The following is a 17,461-nucleotide window of genomic DNA, read 5'->3' as shown; positions in this document are numbered from 1 at the left end:
GTATTTTTTTTTACTTCTGGTGAAGACTATCCAGCAAAATATAAATTATTGTACAATCTGATGCAATCCAACAAAACAGCCCAGTAATATCCTGTCGTAGAGGAAAAATTAGGACAAAAAGTCCAGCAGAGGATATAGTTCAGGAAATTCAACCTGCCCCAGGAGCTGCTGATACAATTCTACATAGCAATAATCCAGTTCTATGCATCTCCATCACTCTGTGGTTTGAATTAGCCACCAAGCAGGACAGGAACAGACTACAACGTCAGTCAGAACTGCAGATTTCTGGTATATATATATATAAACTTTCTTAACAATGTTAATATACTTTAATGAAAGATTTGTACATCATTTTCTGTTTTGGTTTTTAGCGTCATACGTTCATTGGGACTTTTGCCCTCAAACAGACACACAGGCAGCACGCTGTATCAAGTCCCGCCTCCTTTACCAGGATTGACAGACCCAACATCCAATCACAGCCCTGAACCACAAACAAAAGGCAATCTCTACCATTTGATTGGTGGAGCCTCTTGGAGGCTGGGAGAAGCCTGAAAGGTTGAAGTCAGGGAAACAAAATCTCCACATGAAACGCGGAAAGAAGGAGAAAACAGTGAGAACTGTAAAATATACCAACAAGACATAACGCTGAACACAGTCACGGGGAAACGCTTCAAAGACATAAGCTAACATCATGCCAAGGAAGAAGGACACTGTTAAGGGTAAGATTAAAGCAGGTATTGTCATTATGGTAGTTTGATATTCGTCTGAGTTTCATTTACTGAGAACATGACCTATTTCGTCAACTGTGTAGCTAGTTAGCTTACTAGCTAGCTAGCTAACGTTGTGGCGATTGATTAATATAACTGTATCAACGTGACTACTGCCTTTAGCTTTGTTAAGATTGAATAAAATCACCTATATGTATGTGATCATGACCCTTTGTACCTCTCAGGTGGAGCTCCTATAGCTAGAATCCGAGAGAACTCGAGGCTCATGCGCACACATGTGAGTATGATGCAGGCATCTGCAAACTTTGTGCTGTTGTTATTATTGTGGCATAACAGGTTTTTCTAATTATAGATGTGTTGTTGGTAACATACCATTCTACCTTTTGTTATTGTTATCAGGATAATAGCTATGACAGCTTATTTTCACAAGAATCAGATACAAATGCACTGTAATGCAGCCTTTACACATATTACATCTTACAAAATACAAACTACTTAACAACATTAATTACTGTCAGGTGGTAACTGTTGCACATAACAGCCTAACAATAATGTCACACACAAGTAAATAAACTTGTACTCAGTGTATTATAGCAGTAAGCAGTTAACACTTTTGCACAGAAGTAGGGTTTGCAACTAAATATTTTTGTTTTATTTAATGAAAGAAAATATTTAAACATGTCCATCATAATTTCCCTAGAGCTCAAAATGATCACATTTTAAATTGTTTGTTTTTTTCTTGCTTTCCAAAACAGTCCAAAATCCAACAATATTGAATTACAGTGATGTAAATGAGATAAAAGTCTGCACATTGAAAAGCTGGAACTGGGGAATGATTTGTATTTCTATTTGAAATATGACTCAAATCAAAACTATCCACAAATCTGGAATTAATCGACTGCTTGTTTCAGCTCTAGTTGTTTATTTATTTATCTAATTGTGTCAATGTTACGATATCATTATTTACGTTGATGCATTTTAAGCCTCTGATCCTTTTTCTCCTTCTCAGGAAACTATGGTAGACTTCATAAATGGACATCATTCTGCAAACTCTATCCTGGATGTCTTTGCCTCTGGTTTATTAGGTAAGACATGTTGCAGATTATTTTATAGTCACAATGGAAAAGAACTGGAGATAATAAAAACACAACCCAGTATTATTGGATTTATTACCAGTGAAACTAAACGGTAGGGTTCCACCATAAAGGTATTTACAGATCCAAAACAACGTAAGGGTTTAGATAACATAAGATTAATCAAACAAGACGTAGTATTACAACATGTCCACCAGGATATTAGGCGCCTACATATTGACATGAGTCAACAGCAGAACAAGAATCGTGTAAAGAGACGAGTCATGAGGGCGTGGAAGGACATCCCTTTCTTCATATCAGTGAACTGCAGATTGCTTATTGTTAACTGTTCTCTACTGCAAGTTCATCTGTCTGTTTGCAAAGGATTATGGGTAGACTTTGATGCCAAGTGCATTGTATTCTCAGTAAAGGAACGGCCGCACTCTTAAGGCGGAGAAAACGCATTTGGCAGCGCGCTCCATCGAGTTCGGATGTTTTGTAAATCCCTGAGGAAATGAAACGTGATGTTTCCTGCTGCATGTTTTCACTTGAATAAGTTTTTACGTGTTGGCTTCATCTCCCAGGTTTAGATTTGTTACGGACGTTTGAGGGCGAACTGGAGGACGACATCATATACACTGATGATGACGACGATGATGACGATGATGAAGATGATCACTTTTATCAACAAAATGCTGCTCAGAGGCCTTTAGAACCACATCCACGAATAAAACAACTCACTGACGAGGTATTTCAAACCAAAAAGTTCCCTTTACTACGTATCCCTGCTTTTCAACACGATCTGTCTTCCGCACCGACTCCGTTACTCTCACTCGTACATCTCATTACATGTTTATTCCCAGACGGCATTGTTCTTTTTCAGGAGGCTGATAAACAGGCAAAGGAATTGTTAGAAGAAGAGGAACGGCGTAAGGAGAAAACTGAGAAGAACAAGCGTAAGAAATTGGTAAATATAATTATAAGGATTTGACATTTTGAGTGACGGTGTTTTTCTGTGACAGCGGCTCACAACACTTTTCTTTCTGTTGCAGCGTAAGAAACTAAAGAAGCGGTTAGGAAAGGAGAATGCAGTTAAAGACATTTTACCTGTAAGTCGTGTTTTACTCATGTTGCTGCAATTACAACAAATACATATAAGTGTTCTCGTCTGTAAAGATCTTCTTGAATCCTGCTGATTACTTTGCTACTTGTATGTCATTCTTTCATGAGGAAGAACAAGGGAAGTCGGGCTCGTCAGAAAATCCTGTTATTGAAAGTAATGCAGAAGCAAATGAATCTCTCAAACCTGTTAAAACACACAATGGAGATGCGGCGGAGAGCAGTTCTAATAATAAAGAAGAAAATGTTGCGGAGATGAATGCAAAAGAAGATGAGAAGGTTTGTGGAGATTAAAAATGCTGTTTGTTATATTGTGGAGCAAAATGTCTCTGCACTGTTCTTAAGTACATTAACCAGTCATTAAAAGGGTGACTAGATGGAAGGTGCAAATATATAAACACACCTCAAGGACAAAACTGACTGATGTTATCACAAACACTTTTGGAAATGTGTTGAAGTGACGTCAGATAAATACTTCAGTCCTTGTTCGACAAAATAATGCAGAACGCAGGCGCTGGTCCACAAACATGTGTTTGTCTGCAGTGTGTGGGGCCAGTTATGATCTTGCTCTTAGATTCGTCCAATGCAAGTTCGACAGCTTCCCAAAAATAAATATAAAACTATTTATTTTAAACAAAGAAATCTTCCACGTTAAGAAGCCACAGCAGCTCTGATGCAGACGCACTGAGATGATCAAGTGTTGAGTTCTTTCAGAAGGAGTGAAGGGAGTTTCATTTCACGTGGTTACATGTTTTATAGCTTTAAAAAAGTCTTGATTTACCCAGAATTCATAGCAAATTAGTCCCACTTAAGATGGTCAAGAACTAGAGAGCTTTGTGCAGCGGATGATTTTAGACATGTCACTTAGTTTGATCTAAGCTATAGTCAGTCTGTCTTTGTGGATGATTATCTTTAAACCACCACTTTGTGTTTCATTATCTCCAGCAGGATTTGAATATAAATATTTCATATGCATCTACGACAAAATTGGAGCCCGAGGTGATGTGTGATGAGAGGCCTGCGAGAGAGGAACAAAAGAAAACAACTAAATTACTGGAAGTTCAGCAGCTCGAGGAGGAAAAACCAAAAGTTGTGGAGAAACCTGAAGTTAAAAGAAAGAAAGAGAAACATGAAGAGGTGGGAACACTGACCACACAGTATTTGTATTTCTTTAAGGCATAATTATCCAAATAATAACTTTACAACCCCCGAGTCACAGACGACGACTACATCTTTAAAAGTTATTTATAAGTTCACATTCAGCATCAACCTTTTCATAAAATAATTAAAAATATTGAATGAATTCCTCATCCATTCATGTTTCTCTAAATCTCAAGGTCAGACTCTTCAGATATATTTGTGAACGTACTTTTATTTTGCGTCAAACATTAACTGCTTGTCATCAGAAGTTTGACAGAAAGCTTCGTGCACATTTAGTGTTTCACAGACTAATGTGCAAACGTACCTTCAGCAGAAGCCGATGGATCCCACTGCAGAAGAGTTGGCAAAGAGAAGCAGAGAGCTTGCTGGTAAGTTCTATTTTCCATCGACGTCATTAAGACGAACTGAAGCATGTGAAAGTACCGACGCTGACCCTGCGCTTCCTTCCAGGTATGGGAAATCGTTTGGCTGCCTCCAGTCAGTACGAGATGGCCGTGAAATGCTTTACCGACGCCATTAAATACAACCCAAAGGAATTTAAGTAAGAACATGGACTTGAATGGACTTCCCACACAGAAGCAGTTACTGGTAATCAGCAGGAATCACATTTACTCTGCCTTTCAGGTTATTTGGAAATCGCTCCCTGTGTTATGAGATTCCCTTATTTACGCTTTACTTATGGGGCAAGAAGTATGTGTCCTGTGTGCGTTGTAATCATTAAAAGCTGCCGTCAGGTTGTATTTCATCCTGTTATCGACCTACATATCTGGAGGTAACATGTTCAAGGGCATGAAAAATGTCAAGGCCTGTAAATCCTCACATTGTTGCCTCAAGGAGCTCGACTCCCAATAATTGATGCCCACTTCCATACATCACCGCTGCTCGTTCCTGCAGAACTGTTGATGCTAAATCTCACACGCTTCTCTTCCACACATTGTCCGGTGTCGTTTTCTGTCGCTCGTTTTTCAAAAAGCACATAGATTAACCTCAACAACGTACTAAATAGCGTCACCATTATTCCCTGGACTGTGATTTACAACAGGAGACACTTGCCCCCCAGGTCTTTCACCAAACTGTGAGCTTCCTGCATGAACCAAACCTGCTTCCTTCAATACAGATGTTGCCGAGTGGCATGTGGTGTTTATAATATAATACGCTGCCAATCTCTGTCACTCTTCAAATTTATCTTCATCACTGAGCCAGTGTGCAGCGGCGAGCTTTATTGTTTGAACACCTTGTGTACGAGTGAGTCCCGGCAAACACGGCGGTTTACTGTCGTGCTTACAGCCGATCACGAGGAGTCTGTAGCAACCAGGATGTCTGGGACCATTTAAGACTTCCTCTTGCTCGCCTGCTTGCTTTCCCTGTTTGAAAATGCTGCAGAGGATCCATCTATTCCTCCCGTTGTAATGAAGCTCCCTGGGGGCTCGGGCGCACCATGTGAAGACGCCTTAGTACCAGAGCGATTCATTACCTCGGAAATGTGAGCTTTTGTTCCGTTTTCAGCGGAGCCCCATTAATCTCGGGCTGCCTCCTGGCATGCAGGCCAGGTACTGCTTAGGTAATTACAGTTAATCATCATTCAGACGTGCACACGGACCGCGGGGCTCCTCTGTGGCTCCCATGCAGGGGCAAAGATACCTTGTTTACCCCCCTCCCTACTGTACAAGCGTCCCAGTTGCACCACAAAGAAGCCTCATTTTCTTTTTTGGTAACTGAACCGCGAGCATATTTGGTAATTGTGTCCGGGATGATTTGGCTGCAGTTGTGCAGCAGCCTCCTCTGCACAAACCCCCCCCCCCCCACCTCCAAACATTTACACTATCCAGCTGTCGAGGCTGCACAGTTACTGGAGCCTACTGTTCACCTGCCGTTCATGATTGCCATTAATGGACAGATTACAAGATGGATGATTTTCAGGAGCAACAAGCAGAAACAGACCATCTGTATCTCGGCGGAGCGACGCAGAGACGGAGAACTTCATCACCAGGGTTCTACTGACAACATGGAGAGCTTCCATACGTGACATGTTTATAATTACAGCTGGAACAATAAAGATATAACTCCTTTAGCTGAGCGGTAAAGAATTAATCAGCAACACTTGTGATATTTCATTAACTGTTTGCCCTGAAAGGACGTTGTGCCTTTAATGAAGCCCCGACTGACTTCACCTCTAATGTCATGATGAGATTAACATTTGTGCTTTTTAATTAATTGTCAACAATGAAATGTGTTCCGGACATAATTAACTTTTCATCTCTGGCTCATCAGGTCAACATTTCAATGTGTCTAATACTTTGGTGTAAAACCAAATATCTGCAACACTACAGAGGTTCCCGTCCGCTCTGCTGCACTTTGTGTTTAGTGCTAATTAGCTAATGTTAGCAATGTTTCATGCTAACGCACTAAATTAAGAGACAAAGTCAATGTTTTAGTTTACTTGCAAAGTCATTTTCACAAACCTTTATTTATGTCTCACTGAAAGAAAACGTGTTTAATTATTTTTGAGTTGCTAGATTTACTTGAGCCCTGGTTAGCGTGCTAATGTTAGCATTTAGCTTAAAGTAATGCTAAGTAGCCTCAAAGAGCTACTAGCATAGCTGCAGCTTTTAGTCTTGTTTTAAGACAAAATGCCAAAATATATAAATTGTTCCAGCTTCTCCAATGATAATATTTGTTTATCTCAGTCGTAACATCTTCGTTTAGTTTTTACTATTCAAACAAAACGAGTCATTTAAATTGTGGACAATTGTTTTCATTTTTCACCGTGATGATGTTTTTAACGACCAAAACATTATAATGAATGAAAACAATTGTTAATTTCACCTAATTAATGTTTTCAGGAAGTAAATATAGAACAATAGAAGCTGGGCTGCTGCTACATTTAGTTGAAAGTGTACGAATAACCCAAAATGCATTGTTATATAGCTCCATAGGAGAATAAGATTTCCATTCTTAGAATAATAAAGCATTTCTTTTATCATTTATTATTCACCATGTCTAAAATATTCAGTCAGTAAAACTGTTATGATTCGAATAAAAGCGTCATTAATGTCCTGCATCATCTACATACATCCAGCGCCACATTCAGGCGGAGAGAAAGGGAATAATATAACCTGATAACAGAGTTAGAGCGACAGGGAGACTTCCTGTAGAGGACACCGAAGACAATGATTACAGAGATATATATAAGTCTAACTTTAGTGCTTTACTGTACGCGAACACATCCAGCTTCGCTTTGTCCCTCGTCTGCTTTGAGAAATCTTTTGTTTGTCTTTTTAAAACAAAAGCCTTCAGCTGTGTTCCCCAGAAGACATCCAGCCAGTCATCCATTCAACAGATTAAAACAACACCAGCATCTGGGGAAGCTGTGAAGACTCGATCAGCTCTCTGCTGCACATTCCTCCAAAGACCGTCCACCAGCTCTCGGGGTATTGATTAACATTTTAGATATGAGCAAAGAAAAGAATCAATGTGTGCCGTCCTATTAGCGAAACGTGCCCTTAGCGGTTCGTTGTTTGTAATTTGGATGGAGATAAGCCCGGCCCTCAGAGGCCGCAGCAGTAAATGAGATAGTTTCAGTCTGCTTGACCTCCTTCAAGGAGAACAAAAGCAAACTCAAACAAGACCTTGCAGTTTGCTTCACTCGATAAAAAGAAAAGTAAACGCAGAGATGGTAATGATGAAGACGTTTGGGTCCCGTCAGTCGGAAGTGAGGAATGAGTTGTGATCTGACGTCGGAGCTGTTCTCAGGTTTGTTCCACCTGTTGGGTTGTTTCAACAAAAGAAGCTGGAAGATGTCCCGACGGGGTCGTAACTGAGAAGGACGAGATCGTTCTTCGCCTTCACTCGCGTGAGTTGGACCGTGGTGTCGTGTGTGTTTATGTTTGTCTGGACATGTTGGTCAGTATGAGCAGTGAGCAGATCTGTAAGAATACTGATGTCATGCTTTGTTTTTAAATGTTCATTATCGATGACAGGTGCTCAGACATGACGATTAACATGTTCATGTTGGGCGGAAAACACATTTTCTCTAATGTTAGAAACATTTTGAACATTTTAAACGTGTTTTCAGGAATTTAATTATTGTCGTAAAATCCCACAAAATCACCAAAAAGCTTCCTCCTGAGATTTAACCTTTAAACGGTCGTTTATCAGGGCGGACGACAAAGGCCGTCGCTGCCATTACCCCCCCCTGTCACCGTCTGAGGGAACATAAACATGCACATATAAAAACCTGCGCGCTTGAATAATTCATTCAGATGTGTAGAATCAGGAAGGAATATTATGGATGCAGAGTTTTACTGAACATACATTATGTGCAGAAAACACATACAGCAGTGTTTTAGCATTTTAAACTATATTAACTCCTCTAATATGTATTATTACTGACCGTAAAAACACACGAATGAGCCCCACTGTTCACTTCATTACCATAAACACACTACTCACTACACCAAATGTGGATTAATCCGCAAATTAAAATAGTCCCCAACATATGCGTGTACTTGTATTGAGCAGCGTTTGCTAGAAGCTCCAGTTCGCAGCGGCTTCATGAGACGATTTCACCCGTTAAAGAATGAAACCATGTATTTGTTCCCTGTTTGTAAAGCTGCGTATCTTCAGTGAGAACACGTGGTTCATGGGGACGAGTGGCGCCGACAGAAAGTTTAAAGTGCTGCAGGGATGACGTACTGGAAGGTAGCGTCGCCCTCGACAACAAGCCAACGGGACTTTTCCACTGGATCTTTTGATTATTGCAGAAAGAAATCTCTTAAACTGGTTTAACCAACTTATTCCAGACATCTCACCAAATCACCAAATCACCATCAACCTCCAGACAAAGGAACAGGAAGTGCAAACACACTCTGCAGAGGTTGTTTTTGGTCTTTTCATGGGATTTGAAAATAAGAAAAATAAAGAATAAAACCAGTAAATCCTTTGTATTTGTAAGGTATTGGTACAGGTATAATATTATTGTGATTATAGCGATATCACAAACAAGCTCCAGGTTCTTGCACTGACACACGAGAGGATGTTTCTCACCGATTGTTTTCTTTAACCTTTGTGTCCTCCTCACCGCTGCTGCCACCTTAAACCACGAGACACCTGTCCCTTTGTGTGACACACACACACACACACACACACACACACACACACACACACACACACACACACACACACACACACACACAGGAAACCTCTGGGGGTTTCTGCCCAGTCATTTGGCACATTTTTGATGTTGAATAAAAAAAGAGACATGAGAGCGAGGAGGGAGCAATCTAGGCTTTCCACTCCAGTGAAAGGCACTCTTTGTTGAGCACTCCTCTGCAAACCCCCCCCACTCCATCCCTCCCTTCGTATTCACCCTTCACCCCCCTGCCTCCCCTGGATTTTCATTAAATGCTATCAGAAATGTGACTGGTTCTATTCATGGGCAGATGGAGGGCTGGAGACCAATACCTTCACTGGAGAATGACAGGAATCTGTAGGTGAAGGTCCGGCAGACGTTAGGGGACCTGACAGAGACCAAGGTTCTCTTTGTGTTTCCCAATACGGTTGCTATATTCCTCTAGACAAACGTGTTCTCGCTCTGATTTCCTCCGGTCAGACCTCCTTTGTTAGCAGGGAACAGAAAAACAACCAAAGGGCAGCTCAGTGTTGTCTCCCTCTGCTCCTCCAAGTAAGACCTCCTTGTCCTGGTTCTTTAAGAAGCTACTTAAAGAGTTAAGAGCACTCTGCCCAAACAAAACAACACGTTGTGCCACTGTTTCCTCGGACAAACAAGGTGACCAGATCCATCCGCTGTTCACTTCTCACCAAAGGAAAGAGATGAACCTCTCATATTGTTAGAGAGCGGTCGATGATGTCACGGGACAATAGAAGGCAGCGGGTTGGAAGAAAACACAAACAATGATTTCCGCAACAGCAATTTAATCCTCTGGCGTTAAAACCTGACACAAAGTGGACAAAGGCGAGGAGGCTGGCACGAATAAACCCCTGAATCTGAAGATTAAGCAAAAATAAATAAAAGAGGATCCTTTGTGTGAAAAGGTCCTTTATCTGCTTTTGAAGTCTGTGAGACCTGCCAGGCCGCCCTCAGCCTCTCTTTGTAACCGGCCCCCATGTCCCACAGCAAACCACCACCTCACTTTCATCTGCCCGTCGTCTTCGGGGGCAATTAATGCCATTCAGGTCGACCCGCTACACGCAGAGAGAGCCAGGGAGAAGGATGGTGGGAAGGCTCATCTACTTGTTGAAGCAGGGACTTGACAACAGTTTAGTGTAGCCTAATGTGTCCCTCCGTGATCTGATCAAACGCAGCGGCCGCTCTCCTCTCCTGTTATTTCTTATATTTGATTGGGCTTCTGTTTACATGCAGGCAGTGTGGAAACCAAGCCAGGCTGCTGTTTAATGAATGTTTGACTGCCTCCAAACAGCAAGCCTCCCACGACAGCCCCGTGAGTAGCGCCTCGCTCGACTCACACTTGATGAAGCTGCATGTGAGGAGAAGCCCCGGGTTTTTATCATTGACCTTTTCGCTCCCTGCTGTAGTTCCTTTACTCCGGGGACTCCCACTGTTTCTCCTCTGCTGTTATAATACAGTGGCCCCGGCGTCTGCGTCTGCGAGAGGCAGGGGAAATAAAGCCTCCATTTGCATTACGTAATTTCATGCATTATTCAGAGCTTCAGAGAATCATTTCACCTCGACAACTCCTCAGAGGGCAGTGAGGAGATAACTGTTAGTGACAGGACTGGCTCATGAAATGCAGAGTGACTTAACCACCCAATCTGCAGATATTACTCCTGCCTGAATTGGAAATAGACACCGGCACACTCACACAGATGCGCTCTTGCAAAACACAATCGCTGTTACTCTCTTTTTCCCCACTGAGGGGGAACAAGCGACATCAGCTGCAAATGTTGACGCTGCATCTGTTTTATGATGCTCTTGATATTTCAAAGACACAGATGAGTCGTGCTGTTCGGCTTCACACCAAATAAAGGAGGCAAAATGTTTTTCAATGCAGATCCCGTTTAGATAATGGCGTTCTGCTTCTCTTCTGCAGCCTGTCGTGCCGTAGCGTTGTCAGAACGAGGAACATGTAAAGATTTCTATTCTCATAAAAGCTTTTATTTTTAACGGGCTGCATTAGTGTGGAAGCAGAACTCGCAGCAGCAGCGAGATTGTCACGAGGCCAATTAGCGCGATCAAACAGCCACTGTATCGCACATAAGCTGCATCGCAGGGCCGCTCACAGCTACTGGACATTGTTTCTTTAACAGAAGAGTCTGAAAGAGCCCGCAGCTCTGATGGCGCTGCAGTTGTAGAAATAAAGCTTCTTCTTCTCTAATCAGAGACAATAGAGTGCATTTCATTACGCCAGATAATGGTGTGTGCATTTCATTACCATAGATAACTAGGGATATTTAGATGAGGGATGAGGTGCTCGTAAAGCGCCAGTTGGTAGCCATGGTAACCTGGATCACGGCAAACAAAAGAGTCGCGGGGGGGGGGGGGGGGGGGGGTTTGCAAGGGGATGGAGAGGAGAGGGGGAAACAGAGAATAAAAGACCCCGTTCAACGCGACACCACCATGTTGGATTTATTCTCAGGTCACCACGTGATCCTCCTTTGTTCTCAAAAGTACAATATTAAGGGTCGGGGGGGGGGGGGGGGGATTCTGAATCGATTCACAACTTTCAAAACTCCAAATTAAAAAAAAGAAATACATATTGCTACTGATGAACAGTAATCCTACACACCAAGTAACCGGCAGCATTGACTTCTGCTCTGACGAGTTATTCCTGAGGAAGTGTTTATTTGTGTTCAGCCTGATGTCCTTCTAGTCTCAGCTGCCTCGTGTGTGTGTGTGTGTGTGTGTGTGTGTGTGTGTGTGTGTGTGTGTGTGCATCAGTGGAAAAGCTCCATGATATTATACAGACTGGAGTAGACCCTGAAGTTCGCAGCTCTACGACTTGAGAATCCATTTTGAATCGAATCGCGTCCCCAAGAATCCAAATGGAATTGAATCGTGAGATAAAGAAAGATTCACACCCTATTAAATACGCTTCCCTCCGTAGGACACCGAGAATAATCACACGCTAATGCGGCCACGGGCCGAATAATAAACTTAATCACCTTAATGTGGAAATCAATGTGCATTAAGAAAAGCTATCCATCCATCTTCGCTCCGCTCCTGTGCGTGTCACATCCCCCACATGTCAGACCGCACTCTGTGTTGTGTGAATCCCAAATGAAGACGCTTCCTGACAATAAGAAGGACGTCTGAGCCTAAATCAGCCCAAACCGTGACCTTGACCTCGGGAGACGGCTCTCATTCACCCGTCATGCGAGCTGTCACTTTGAGGACGGGTTATATTACAGTGGACGACAGTAAAGAAATGAAAATCCATTTATATTCTTGGCAGCGTGCAGCATTAGGCCCCCGCTCCTCCGACACGAGTCTATCATTATTAAATGTACAAACGTCATTTGCAGCTGGAAAATTAAGATTAAGTTGGAGTGAATGACAGTCGTGATTTGCAAAATATAAACATTGATTCTGGCTGCTCACATTTCTTATCCCAAATTGGCCGGTCGAAGCTGTAATTACAAGTTAAATCACAGCTTCAGCGTCATGTGATCAAAACACATCTCGCTAATGTTTCATCAGACGAGTTCTGGTGTCGGTCTTTGTTCAGTTTGTCTGTTTTAAGACTTTCCTCCTCTGCGTTGAAAGGAGCCAGTGGTTCATCTAGTAAGGAGCCACCTGGAACATGCCTGGAACATACCTGGAACATGCCTGGAACATGCCTGGAACATGCCTGGAACATGCCTGAACTTACTCAATATATTTGAGCGTCAGATGAAACGTTCTCTTCTTCTCTTGTTAGTGTTTACATTGTGAGCAGCAGCGCAGCAGATGACACAGAAACAGAAGATAACTCCACATGACCTGCACGTGGAGTTCAGGCGATTATGTGAAAGCAGAGATGAGTCCATATGGACGCCACTTTAACAGGAATGTAGCTGCTGTCACACCTCTGATCAAAAACAAAAAGCTTTTACATTTTTATTTATCCTGGGAACTGTTTCACAGAACATACCGAGTGTGTGTGTGTGTGTGTGTGTGTGTGTGTGTGTTAAGCACTTACTTTTATTTCCTTTTATGAGTTTAGTCAGTTTAAGTCATTAACAAGTCATTAAAGATGACATAAAGGTTTAAAAAGCGCTTCTAAATTGTGATGTTTTTCATGCCATAAAGGTTAACATGAAGAGGGTCACATCTGTGTCACATCGTTTCACCAACACATTACACACTTTGATGTTTATGGAATATTGGACAGTGGGGGTCCGCAGCTAATAAGATGCAGGGTCCTCACTGAAAACATGGGGGGGGCAGTCCTACACCCCAAAACAATATTTAACATCTCAGTAACCCCGGCTTCAAAGTGTTGAAATGAACTGCATCACTATGGAGCTGTTGAACATCCACGCTCCCCGAGCAATCCTGAGACAACCAAAAAACCATGAGAAGGCAACATTTTCCTGGGATGAGTTTAGTTGTAACCCAAACATGGGAAACCCACAACCAACCAACAACAACCACACACACACACACACACACACAGCATGCTGGTGTCCCGTCCGCTCAGGAAGTTGTGTTTGTACGTCCATTTTAGGAAATGGGATTCAGCTGGGCGCAGAGCTCGGAGGCCCTGAAAACACACGGCACGTTAGAGGAAGCTGTTGAAGCGCTGTTTGCTGGTGAAGACAGTAATCCGGGGTCCTGCAGGTAAACGTCAGGAAATGTTTCTCGCAGGTGGAAAGATCACCGAAGAGACGTTCTGGTATTTAAACCGTCTCACTTTGTCGGCTCTCCTCAGACGCCGGGGCCAGTTGGGTCAACACGGAGCAGCCGGTGGTGCAGGAAGAGAAGAAGAAGAAGAAGAAGAAGAAGAAGAAGAAGACGACGATGAGGGCGAGTGGATCGTCCGTCAAACTAGCCGTCCCAGAATGCAACAGGTCAAAGAGTTTGATGCTTTTGGCCACAGCAGATCGAAATCTCCGTCACCGACGCCTCATTCAAGGAATTCTGTGAAACCGTAAGAATGCATGTCATTAATGTGTATTTATTAAAATGGATGTTAAGTTACATTTTTGTTAGGAAAGTTTATTATACAGCACATTTCAACTACAAGGCTTTCCAACTAAATACATTTAAAAAAGTAATTAAGGAGGAAAGATGATACAACCTTTATAGATTGTGATCCTTTTTAAACTCTCAGGTTTTATTTTCCTGAACTGTCCACCAGGGGGCAAATTAACTTTTCTTTGGTTCATGAATGTCCAAATCAAATGTATTATAGCCTAATATCACAAATTATACATTTGTCTCAGTGTTTACAGACTGTACAGGATACGACACCCTCTGTCCTTAGACCCTCTGTCCTCAGACCCTCTGTCCTTAGACCCTCTGTCCTTAGACCCTCTGTCCTCAGACCCTCTGTCCTTAGACCCTCGCATCGCACAAGGAAAAACTTCCTAAAACAAACCCCATAATTAAAGGGGAAACAATGGAAGAAACCTCAGGGAGAGACTGAGGAGGGATCCCTCTCCCAGGACGGACAGACGTGCAATAGATGTCGTGTGTACAGGATAAACAACATAGTACAAATACAACATTTGACAGAAATGATGTTGTGTTGAAAAAGAGAAAGTTTGGATGAATCCAGGAAAATGTCAAAAAGGCTTCCTGGTGTCCAGCAGGACCAGGGCAGCAGGCGCAGCCACGATTCATGATCCTGACGTAAACTTTATCAGTGGCAACCTGCCACATGAGACACAGACACTCCGGGGGTGATGCCCCGGATGATGAGTTAGTAACATACATTTACATAAATGCATACAGATAGAGAGGGAGAAGAAGAGAGGGAGGGAGGGGAGGAGAGAGGAAGAGAAGGAGAGCAGGGAGGTGTCCCCCGGCAGTCTAAGCCTATAGCAGCATAACTTGGGGCTGATCCAAGGCAAACCTGAGCCAGCCCTAACTATAAGCTTTATCAAAAAGGAAAGTCTTTAGCCTGCTCTTAAATGTGGAGAGGGTGTCTGCCTCCCGAACACAAACTGGAAGCTGGTTCCACTGGAGAGGAGCTTGATAGCTGAAGGCTCTGGCTCCCATTGTACTCTTAGAGACTCTAGGAACTACAAGTAACCCTGCAGTCTGGGAGCGTAATGCTCTAGGTGGTTTATAAGGTACTATGAGATCTTTAAGATATGCTGGAGCCTGACCATTAATTGCTTTGTAAGTCAGGAGAAGGATTTTGAATTCTATTCTGTATTTACCGGGGGCCAGTGCACATGTTACCGGCCTCTCACGAGTTTGTCTTTGCTGGTGAATCGTACAAATCTACATCTTTTACCAGCATTTGGCAGCTAATCGTTTGCTCTGCTGTCCACTGTCTCACTATCTCTTAGTTTAAAAAGCAAAAGAAATATACCAAATGAAATGATTTGTATAGCATGTTTTTAGATGTAAATAAAACCTGCATTATTCCTGACCCCCACACTGCTGTAATATTGTTTATGTGCAATATTCCAAGTTGCTGTGATATATATTTAGTTATTTGAATTCAATCAGACTTGGATCTTGAAACAGCTGTTTGTAGTTTACTGCTGCATATTTGTATCTTTTGTAAAAAAAGAAATTGCAGTAATAATCAGCCTTTAACCGTAAATGTGGTGCATGATTGCAACATCAAATGATAACGAACAATCTTACATTGGCTCACTGATATTAGTGCGACTGGCGGTCCTTTGCACCATGGAGGGAGAGCAGATGTTGGTGTTTCGTGTTCACCGTTTGGGACTTTCAGGATAATAATGCAGCATCATTTTAAATTGTTTTATTTCTTCTGTTTTGTATAAAGGGACCTTTTCTCCGTCTGGGTCGGATCCTTGGCTCCTGCTGTCACGTACTCAACGCTGCACGAGCTGTTCAGCAGGTGAAGTCCCACATCGGAGCTCCGTCACGTCTTTTAGCACTTTGTCAGAATCACATGTCACATCATAACGTTTTTAATTCTTATTATCAGTTACAACAACCCTTACAGGAACAGCATTCTAATAATAAACACCTCTGATCAAAAACAAAAAGCTTTACATTTTATTATCCTGGGAACTGTTTCACAGAACATACCGAGTGTGTGGTGTTGTGGTGTGTGTGTGTGTGTGTGTGTGTAAGCACTTTACTTTTGTATTATTTCCTTTTATGAGTTTAGTCAGTTAAGTCATTAACAAGTCATTAAAGATGACATAAAGGTTTAAAAGCGCTTCTAAATTGTGATGTTTTCATGCCATAAAGGTTAACATGAAGAGGGTCACATCTGTGTCACCTGTTTCACCAACACATTACACACTTTGATGTTTATGGAATATTGGACAGTGGGGGTCCGCAGCTAATAAGATGCAGGGTCCTCACTGAAAACATGGGGGGGGGCAGTCCTACACCCAAAAACAATATTTAACATCTCAGTACCGTCTTCAAAGTGTTGAAATGAACTGCATCACTATGGAGCTGGTTGTACATCCAGCGCTCCCCGAGCATCCTGAGACACCTGAGAAGGTAACATTTTCCTGGGATGAGTTTAGTTGTAACCCAAACATGGGAAACCCACACACACACACACACACACACACACACACACACACACACACACACACACACACACACACACACACACACCATGGTGAACCCAGCCTGCGACAGTCAGGCATGATAATGTGGATTCCCCTGATGATGTGTGTGTGTGTGTGTGTGTGTGTGTGTGTGTGTGTGTGTGTGTGTGTGTGTGTGTGTGTGTGTGTGGAACCAGACTCCAGTCTTGGCCCACAGTAATAAGATCAGCCTGTTTGGGTCTGACAGGCTGAGCCTCTCTCAGGGTGGCCCATCTGGCCAGCGCCCAGGCCGAGGCGCCAGCCACCGGCTCCACTGTGCGGGGACCCATCTGTGGTCCTGTGTGGTATCGACCATTACCCTGCCAGGCCTGTCCCGACCTGCACATGGGTCCACTCGTCTGTGTGTGTTCTGCAGATGGGATAGTGGGTCAACTAATAGCAGCAAATCACTCGTAGTGATTGTGTTGAGCTGCCCGAGGTGTACAGATGGGCCGCCAAGATGTTTCTGCACAACTGGCAAATAAACGGGTAATATTAGTTACATTCACCCAGAATGCACACGCTGGAAACTTTAAAGGGGCAGTTTGAAAATATAAGTTCCCCTGCTGCTTAACGATGTGAGTTAGCTCAACTTGAAAATGTAAAACTGAGTTAAAGGTCAAAGAGTTCTTCACTGGTTATATCTCAATGTAATACTGATGC

General features: G+C 42.7%; 1 protein-coding gene across 1 annotated transcript; it reads left to right on the top strand.

The window, feature by feature from the left end:
* The first annotated feature begins 547 nt into the window (after positions 1-547).
* On the top strand, positions 548-16,211 carry LOC115027676 (uncharacterized). Its single transcript, XM_029461155.1, has 16 exons — positions 548-719; positions 953-1,005; positions 1,738-1,813; positions 2,386-2,549; positions 2,685-2,768; positions 2,854-2,910; positions 3,032-3,199; positions 3,866-4,057; positions 4,392-4,449; positions 4,532-4,622; positions 4,706-4,784; positions 5,588-5,631; positions 10,464-10,584; positions 13,768-13,880; positions 13,972-14,190; positions 16,012-16,211. Exons 1-16 carry the CDS (start codon positions 692-694, stop codon positions 16,088-16,090), a joined length of 1,626 nt encoding a protein of 541 aa, XP_029317015.1. The 5' UTR covers positions 548-691; the 3' UTR covers positions 16,091-16,211.
* Positions 16,212-17,461: the final 1,250 nt, after the last annotated feature.

Source organism: Cottoperca gobio, chromosome 22, assembly GCF_900634415.1.
Source record: "Cottoperca gobio chromosome 22, fCotGob3.1, whole genome shotgun sequence".
NCBI lineage: Eukaryota > Metazoa > Chordata > Actinopteri > Perciformes > Bovichtidae > Cottoperca > Cottoperca gobio.
Note: the sequence above shows the minus strand (reverse complement) of the source record. Positions and strands in the feature narration are given on the sequence as shown.

What these genes read in the sequence shown, in the direction of transcription:
- LOC115027676 (XM_029461155.1), top strand. Translation starts at nt 692, where the DNA reads ATGCCAAGGAAGAAGGACACTGTTAAGG. An exon ending in ATGCAAAAGAAGATGAGAAG is followed by an intron (nt 3,200 to 3,865) that starts GTTTGTGGAGAT and finishes CATTATCTCCAG; the next exon opens with CAGGATTTGAATATAAATAT. An exon ending in AGTAATCCGGGGTCCTGCAG is followed by an intron (nt 13,881 to 13,971) that starts GTAAACGTCAGG and finishes GGCTCTCCTCAG; the next exon opens with ACGCCGGGGCCAGTTGGGTC.